Consider the following 9,458-nt stretch of genomic DNA (forward strand, 5'->3'; position numbering starts at 1 on the left):
GGCGGGTTAAAAAACCCGGAAATGTATGGCGAGAAAGCGTGAAGGGCAACAGTCTTGTTATCACAAGGGTGCGCATATGATGCACTTACTGGCCGTTTGTACAACCTGTGAAAAAAAAAAATCTCTTGATTAATAGAGCTTTTATTCATGGAGCACGGCCGTAACAGTGTTACGTGGAGATTTCTTAGCCAGATGTCTCCCTCCACATGTAATGATACGGGCAGACACCGCCCTGTGGAGCAGAACGAAGTTGAAAGCTTATTTTACTAAGCGAATGTCTGAAGCCGTTTGTTCAGGGGTGGGATATGAGTGTGAGATCGGGTGGAGTCTGGTATTTGTGTCGCTTGAGTCATTCCATGTCTTGTGGCGACACGCAGAATAGGCATGCCGTATGAAAACAATTCACGTTTTTAATCCTATCACCGGGTTAGAAACTTTCAAATAAATATACCTTGCGTGTCCCCAACCAGGTACCCAACCATGCCCCTGATATCCGCGTCCTGGTATGCACGGTGGGGTTCTCGCGTCGTTTTGAGCGCCTACCTTGTCGCAGTGCGTAGTGGTCAAGTTCTTCGGGCGCAAGACGGACCCGGTGAAGAGCGTTCCCGGGGCCGGCGGCACGGGCGCCGTGCCCGCGTGCCAGCCCGTGGTGCAGCCGGTGACCGCCGCCAGCGGAGCGGGCGCCCCGTTCCGCACGGGCGCCACCAGCCAGGCCGTGGCCAAGGCCGTGATCGCCTCCAACCCGGGCATCGTGTCGGCGGCGCTGGGCCACTCGGCCGCCGCGCCGGCCACCACGAGCAACTTCGTCAAGACGACTCTGTCGCTGCACCCTCCCGCCCGCTCCTACCTGAACCACGCCGGCAACGGCTGGGTCTGACCATCGAGCCGCCTCAGCGTAAGGGGCACCGCGACCAGCTACAGGCACCACCACCCCTGCTGCGACCCCGCCTGCTACACCGTGTACGGACTGCCGCAGGCCACGCTCCGCAGGCCCGCGACCACCGCCGTGGTGCCTGCAGCAGCTTGCCCGACCGCCGCGACAACCAGTGCCAGAGCCGCAGCTCCAGTGGTGCCTTTATTCCAGGAGCCCCACGCGTACGGGTCGGACGCTTACTGGTGAAGCCGGTGTCTGCCGGGGTGGGCCAGGCTGGCTCCTGCCGCCGCGAGGGCTCACACTGGTCGTTGTGGACGCGGAACCGCGGGGCAGACACGAAAATTCGTCGTGACTGCCACAGAGGGGTGCACTTTTGCGTCCGTTCGTCGCTCACACCATGGCGAAACGAACTGAATGGCGCGCTGAAAAAGGCTGCTTCTGGGAAGCAGCGAACCCAATCAGTGAAGCGTATAGTCTTCAGGTAACTACCGTCGTACGACTTTTGCTGGTCTCCACGGCGGTCCCGCGCTGCGGACGACCAGTGTGAACCCATCCTGATGGCAGAGATGGCGAACGAATGGCATCTTCCGCAGCAGCTGCTTCATACTAGAAGACAAGAAGGGCTCAGCGCGCCTTCCTCATCCGTACGGTGTTGCATGCGATGTCGTCGCTCCGAAATTCTTCGCAAAGCGGATAAAGAGAAGTGTTTTCTCTTGATCTGTCGCCGCTGAAGTCAAAACACACTAATTGGTGAGGAAAAAGGCAAACAAAAAAGGGTAATATTCACAGTTCAGCATATTGCTTTGTGAACCCATCTGCACGATCGCCCAAAGATCATTCTTCTCTTTTCTTCCGAACAAGTATCTTTTCTTGTACTGTGGGATGCCAGTGCACGTTAAAGAACCCCTGGTGGTCGAAATTTCCGGAGACCTTTACTGTGGCGTCCCTGATAGCCTGAGTCGCTTTGGGACGTAAAACCCCATAAACGAAACCAAAACTATCTTTAGGTTCGTTTAGTCCTGCCCGCAAAGAAAACGACATTGCGATGCTAGGAACACCGCTCTTTTATCAGGAGTTTTATATTGAAGCGCGAAGTATTTTTTCTTTAGTTTTTTTTTTTCAGGACTTTCCCTAGGTAGTGCTGATCTTTTGCAACAGCGCATGGGTGTTGCTAAGTCTTTTCACTGCGATGACGAATAGATGGCTTGACTTTCGCCTGAATGCCCTTAGCAGTTTCACTTAAATTGAAAATGCAAGGCAAAGTTGTCTGCGGTCGAAGCCATTTGTCGAACCGCCGAGCAAATGCCCCTGGCACGCATGGTCATGGTGCTGCAAGACTGAGCAAGGCGTTGCTTCCTATCTTGGCTGGATCGCATGTGATAGGCACGATCAAGAGGAAGCCGCCCCTTGCGTTGAGGACGGCGTTAGAAGACCCCCTCTCCGGGAAATGTGCAAGAAGATGGACGCTCAACATTGTGGTACGCGAGTGTGTGAACTGATGTGTGAAAATAATTATTTTCCCCTTTTCAAGGCCACCTGAACTTGGCGTGCGAAACTGTCACGCTTTACACTGCGCTGTTTTATTGAAAGCTTGAACTCGACAGGCACCCTGACAGTTTTTCTTTTCTTTTTTAACACGTCGGTATTAAGCGGGCGCACTCGATGTCACGCGTGGTCGGGACCTCCAGAGCCAGCTACTTCTGGCCTTGCGGGAAGCAATCCAGAAACAAAATTGTTTGCAAAGGCAAGTTTAAACTCAACGAGTGTGAAAGACAAGAGCAGATTACCAAGGGGAGGGGGGGGGGGGCATAAAGGGTGCATGGAAGTATATATCGCGTTACATTTGGTGGTTCTGTCAAGGTCCACTGGTATGAGGATGGCCCAAGAGATGCGTGTAGTACAGACGTTTTTGATGCCACATTTTTGCCCAGGACATCATCAGTAAGGACTGGAAAGTGTTTGGCAGGGCTATGCACGCTACTTGAACGTTGGGTGGGCATTGATGGGGGATAGGACGTGAATAGTGGGTGGAATTTATGGGCTATAGTTTTGGAAGGCAGACGTGGCTGGGGGCGCAGAGGTTGAGCTGGACAGACGAGGTTTGGAGGCGTGCGAGGACAGGATGGCCACAGCTGGCACAGGATACTGTTAATTGGAGATCAATGGAAGAGGCCTTCGTCATGCAGTAAACGTAGCTGGGTTGATGATAGCTGGGGTGGATATACGGATGAGCGTTGGAGGGGACGTTTGAAGAGGCGTTTCAGGGGTTCGGTAGAGAGTGTAGCGTTCTATGCGCAGTGCATTTATAGTACTTTATTGGTCGAAAAAAAACGGGGGTTTTCATGAGTTTTTCGCAGAAACGTTGACTGATGGGAGGCGGCCCCTTCCCTGTTCCCCTAATCCCTAGATGCTGTACTGGATGATGGTGACGATTTCTGGATAGGAATAGGAAAGACTTTATTGCGATGCAGCATAAAGCATCAAGGATGTCCTGCGGCAGCGCCACCGGGGCTTGCTTGTATGTTAGCTGGTCCTAGACTGGCTAAGTCCATGTTGGGGTGGAAAAGCTCTTTCCTCTACTGCCTCTTAACCTTCCCTGCATGCCTACGTTGTCCTGAACCCTATGCGAACCTGGAACGCTCACTTTTCTCCTGCCCTCTCGCCAATAAGAACACGGGAAATGTCTAAGCGTGTACTCGGTTGGAACTTAGTGGTGACGGCTAGAGCGCCAAGCCATTTATCGTGATTAAATACCCGCCAGGTACTTATTGCCTCGGTGATGAGGTTGTTCATTAGCACCGCATCTAAAACTGCGTAGTTTGGATGTGCCAAGTGTTCAGGTGAAATCTATATTTTTCGAACCGCTACTGGCACCAGCACTTCGCGTTTCTCAAGGAAGCGGGATCATCGGACTCCGCTACGGACAGTTGTATGTAGCTCTGATGATTTCGACCACGCGCGATTTCTACTGCGCTCATAAAGAAAGCTATTATGCTGTGCTCCTTTTGACGAGTCGCCGCTGGTGAACAAAAAAAAAGATGTTTGTGCGCGTGCTTTTTGAGAGAGTTGGTTGTGGTGCTCTCGGCATCACCTCTTGTCAGTGGAAAAAAAGAAGAAAAATGGTCCCGAAACCACAAATGTACGCAGATATCGCATAGCCGGCTGGCAGAACTTTTCTTCACGAACAAAAAAAACACGGTCCATGTTTAAGCGTCAATCGAAGCCTTTCCTGCTGTTTGGGCGTTTACCGCATAGAGCTTACGTGCACCGTCAACTGCCAACCGCAGCTCTGCTCGTGAATGTGAAGTCTGTACGCACAACTACGGACATACGATAAAAACTATACTATTGCTTGTTACACCATCTTCCACCGAGGCGTTGTCGTTTCACTTAAGCTGCTTTTGTGATCTCATTCTTCGCTTCGGTTTCTGCAAATTGTTGCTTCGTTTATTTGTTGCTGAGCTTCATCTGTCGCTTGAGAAAGTTCAGAGAAACTCTGGCTCCTCGCTGCATCTGGTAAGTAATTTTAGCCGTTCGTCCAGGATTCGAAGCACAATACTAAGGAAATGGGATGAAGTCAAGGCAGTGAGCCAAGGTAAGTCAGATGGACAGAGTTGTGAGCATTCCTGAGAACGCAGGCTACTTGCTTTTTTTTTTACAGAAGGTATAGGTAGGGAGCCAAATACAATGTTTTACGCACTAAAAAAATTCTTTACGTCAGTAACAAAAACAAACTGAACCCATGAAATCTCTTACGCGGCATTCTTCCCCTAAATAATGTTGAGTGAAGGCTGATAGCAGAACAAAATTATGGAACGAGCGGCTGCGATCTCAAATACTACATCTTCCAATCAATGCCGGGCTGAATCCATTAAAAAAGAAAATCGATGCCTGCACGGACCTACCGATTGCATAATTTTGGCTTGAGGCCTAAAGACTAAAATACAGCAAGAGGTACACAAAGTTGTTTCATTGGCCCATTAGTTGTGTGTGCGTATTCAAAGCTGCCCCAGCTTAGAGCAAAACATATAAACACGCATCTTATAATGAAAATTCGGCTGCTTTTTCCTTCCTGATCGCCCTTCCCGAGCTGATTAGTCGTGCGTTCTGACAAACGGGAACGAAGCTTAGTCTAGGTCCTGTTACGCTGCCTTATGCAGTCACTTTTCTCATAAGAAGGTGTCAGAATTTTGATTGACTGATTGACGTAGTGAGTGACTGATTGTTCGATTTTTATTATTGATTGAATGAATGATTTAAATGTGTTCTTTGTTATATTAAACTAGCATGCGCTTATCTCGACGCCTCAGTGTTGGCTCATGACCCCATCTTTGTCATGGCCTTGGCGGATACGGATTTGCTTGACGCCGACTGCAACCGTGGTTTATAACAGCAATTACGTTTAAAATTACCGTTAGCATTTTGATGGCGTGCCTACTGCTCAGCAGTGTTCTGTTATTTGTGTCAGGCACGTTATTTAATTCGGAAACTATTCCAATTTTCGGGCAACAGTGGCTGTTGCTGGCCAAACATACGACGCTATGAGGGGCCGCAACGGGATTGCTGTTCGCTCACAATTAAGTTTTATTTGGGCGGACAACGATGATGATTGACATCTATGGCCAAAGAGCGCCATGACACAAGGCATTTTAGACTTCTCAAGGTGGGGCCAGAGACCCATTTGCCAAGCATTTCACCCTAAATAAGCCGAGCACCAGGCCAGGAGAAAGCTTGTACCCACTGTATCACCAGTGGGTACCCGGCGGCGCTGGGGATCGAACCCCGCACCTCCCGCACGCGAGTCTTTGGGAGGACAACGAAAGAAGCATCCACAGGGACACCTAGTTACATTATGCGTTGGCAATGTGATAGCCTTAGGCGCTGTTGATGCTTTTACCCCAAGTGACGTCACTTCCTGTCTGGTGACTTCGCTTCCCTCCAGCCAGTGGGCAAATATTATAACAGACGACGCATCTGTATTCGCATTTGTATGTATTCAGTATGGAAGGCAGCAAGAAGGCCAACACATTTTCGTGCTTGTGGAAGGAAGCAAGGAGGCCAACACTTTTTCATGCTTGTGGAAGGAAGCAAGAAGGCTAAAGCTTTTTCATGCGTGTGGAAGGAAGCAAGAAGGCCAAAGCTTTTTCACGCTTATACCACCCCACGCTGCTGCCCTAAATTTATGCAGTTTTTCTTCATACTTTGTCGAAGCTTATGAGACATACCACGCCTTGCGGCAGTCAGTGCTGGCCACCACAGCGAATGCGTGTGCCCATCCCTTATGTACAGCGGTGTTTAGTCAAAGCGATTTCCTAATTATCGCAGGAAATAGCTCGCAATGCACGCAACGTGCCATCATTATTATCATCATCATCATCAGCCTGGCTACGCACACTGCAGGGCAAAGGCCTCTCCTATGCCTCTCTAATTAAGCCTGTCCTTTGCCAGCTGCGGCCACCCATCCCCGCAAACTTAATCTCATCCGCTCAACCAACATTCTGCCGCCTCGCGCTACGCTTGCCTTCTCTTGGAATCCACTCCGTTACCCTTAATGGCCAGCGTTTATCTCACCTTCGCATTACATGCCCTGCACAAGCCCATTTCTTCCTCTTTATTTCGACTTTGACGTTATTAACCATTCCTTCGTCCACTCTGCCCGCTTCCGGTCCCTTAACGTTGCACCTATAATTAATTTCTCTTTCCTTAGCTTGCTCAGCTGTCTCCAAGTTAAGGTTAACCCTTTTCGTTAGCCTCCACGTTTCAGCCCTCCAGGTGACTACCGGTAAGATACAGCTACCATACACTTTTCTCTGGAGGGATATCGGTAAAATGCCATTCATGATCTGAGAGAACCTGCCCTATGCGTTCCACCCCATTCTCATCCTTCTAGTAATTTCCCTCTCATGATCCGGATCAGCGGTCGCTACCTTCTCTAAGTAGACCTTTACCACTTCGAGCAACTCGCTACCAATTGTAAACTGCTATTCCCTTGCGAGACTGCTGAACACTACTTTTGTTTTCTGCATGTCAATTTGTATACCCACTATTCTGATCTGGCTGTCTAAATCATTGATCATACATTGCAGTTCAGCCCCTGTGTGGCTTAGCAAGGCAATCCCATCAGCAAAGCGCAAATTACTTAGATACTTTCCATTAACTCTTATCCACAACTGTTTCAAATCCAGACATCGGAACACTTCCTGTAAAGAGGTGGTGAATAGCAATAGCGAGATCGTGTCTCCATGGCTGACATCCTTCGTCACTGGAATTTTATTCCTGACTTTATAGAGGACTATGGTAGCTGTCCAGTCGTTCTAGTTGTCTTCCAGTATTTCTATATAAGGCTCTTCTTCTTCTAGACCCTGATTCCGCAATGACTACAAGACTGCTGAGGTTTCCACTGAGTCAAGTGCTTTCTTGTAATCAGTGAAGGTTTTATATAGGGGTTGGTCATATTCTGCGCATTTCTCTATCACCTGACTGATAGCGTGAATATGTTCTAATGTCGAGTTTCCTTTAAGAAAACCTGCATGAACATTTGGTTGACTAAAGTCCAATGTTTCTCTGACTCTATTAGCGATTACCTTAAAAACCTTGCAGTGAACGGACAGTAAGCTGATCGGTCAATAATTTTTCATGTCCTTGACGTTCCTTTCTTTTGAATTAAGGTAATGTTAGCGTTCTTCCAAGCTTCTGGTACGGTCGAGGTCATAATGAATTGCGTATACAGGGTGGATAGTTTTTATAGCACAATCTCCCTCTCTCTCCCCCCTATCCTTCAACAGATCTGTTGTTACCCGGTCCTTACTAGCTACTGTTCTTGTTGTTGCCCTCTGTTGGAGAGGCACATACCCACAGGGGGGGATTGGCCAGGGTGCCTTGTACAGTGAAACAGTTGTGAAGAATTGACTCATTTAAGGTATTCGAGGAGGCGGAATTTTGCGGTTTCCCCCTTTGCATTAGGTTCTAAGGCTTTCTTTGCTTCCTCTTTCGTTACTGGTGGGATGTTCCATTGCTGTGCACCACTGCCTCTCTCTTTAATTTTATGATTACATTGGCTACTGTATAGATTTGTACAGAGTTCTTCGGCTACTTTAACTTTTTTATCCATATTATAATGGCATTGCCCAGCTTGTCACTTCAAGCATACATTTAGTGTTTACCTACGACTAGTTTCCTCTTCACTGCTTTTAGGTTACCTCTATTTTTTAGAGTATGGACGATTCTCTCCTTACTAAACTTTCTTATGTCGGCTACTTTGCGCTTATTTATTAACTTCGATAGCTGTGCTATTTCTATTCTGTCTGTAGGGTTAGACGCCCTCATGGTTTGGTGTTTCTTAATCAGAACTTTCGTCTCCTGAGATAGCTTGCCGGCATCCTGTCTAACCGTCCTACCGCCTACTTCTACTGCGCACTCCGTAATGATAGCCGTCAGATTGTCGTTGATTGTATCAACATTAAGATCGTCTTCCTCAGTTAAAGCTGAGTATCTGTTGTGCAGCGATATCCTGAATTCCTCTATTTTCCCTCTTACCACTAACTCATAATGGTCTTCCGCCGCAATGTGCCACATAATCCAAACTGCAGCGCGCTACTCCAGCGACGCAGGATCACCTGGCCGAGCCCACAGATGTAGCTGCGGTATTATCGCTAGTGAACCGTCTGTTAGTAGCAAGAAAGTGCAGTCACCAGTGTCTTGCGTTCCACCTAAATTTTTTGACGATAAATATCAGGCACAGGAAATTTTCTTCTAAACCGAGGAACTTGAAATTAAGTGAAGAAATATGCGTTTCGGGCCAGAGCATTCAAGGTCGTGCGTCAAGCATTACGTCACGAAGGAGGGAGGCATGACAACTCTAAGATTCGCTGCATGGTCAAGAGGCATACAATCTCATTTTATAGCGCCCGAAGTGTCGATACGTAAGAAAAACGCGCGTTAAGTGCAGCATTTAACTTGCTCGATTGATAACCGGAGAGAAACTATAGTGAGCTCATAACACAAAGTTTCTTTTGCGTTGAGAGGAAAATAGTATCTCGCAATGGTACAAGGCGTTACATTGTACTTTCCTTCTCAGCAAAGCACTATTCTTGCTAAGCTTTGCTTGAAAGGCACGTAATATTCTACTTTTTGTTAGCTTTACTTTCATGTTTATGGTAATTTAAGGCGTGTGAGCTTCCGAGGTGGTCGAACCCGCGCCGGAGATGTTAGAGTCGGCATTTGGGTCAAGTCCTTTTACATATATCGGTGAATGTACACGACAGAATTGTCCAAAGTTGAAAAAGACAGACTCGTTTAACATGTGTTATACTTATTGTGTACCCTAGAATCCACTGGGTTAGGAAATGTAATACGCCATCTGAGAAAAGTTTATTGCGGAAACTACGGACTGACTCGTGCTATATTCTTACCCACTGACATGTACTGACGTATACTGACAGCTCCTACAACGGAAAAATCTCTCAAGGCGACTCCTGTTCATTCGTCTCGATGCAATATGCTGCTCTTATATGCAAATCTAGCTTAACAGGCTTGAAAGATCACGCGTTTGCTGCCCGCAAACGCGCACTGAAAAAAATCCGTA

General features: G+C 48.0%; 1 protein-coding gene across 2 annotated transcripts in view; it reads left to right on the forward strand.

Moving 5' to 3' along the window:
• Nucleotides 1-4,248, forward strand: part of LOC144093987 (disintegrin and metalloproteinase domain-containing protein 10-like) — a 190,244-nt gene extending 185,996 nt beyond the window's left edge. For both annotated transcript variants that reach the window (XM_077627807.1, XM_077627806.1), the window contains exon 16: nt 554-4,248. In XM_077627807.1, coding sequence (XP_077483933.1) covers nt 554-877 — 324 coding nt within the window. In that variant the 3' untranslated portion in view covers nt 878-4,248. The remainder of the gene's footprint in view (nt 1-553) is intronic.
• The last annotated feature ends 5,210 nt before the right edge of the window (nt 4,249-9,458 follow it).

The sequence above is a fragment of the Amblyomma americanum genome, chromosome 6 (assembly GCF_052857255.1).
Source record: "Amblyomma americanum isolate KBUSLIRL-KWMA chromosome 6, ASM5285725v1, whole genome shotgun sequence".
In the NCBI taxonomy this organism is placed as follows: domain Eukaryota; kingdom Metazoa; phylum Arthropoda; class Arachnida; order Ixodida; family Ixodidae; genus Amblyomma; species Amblyomma americanum.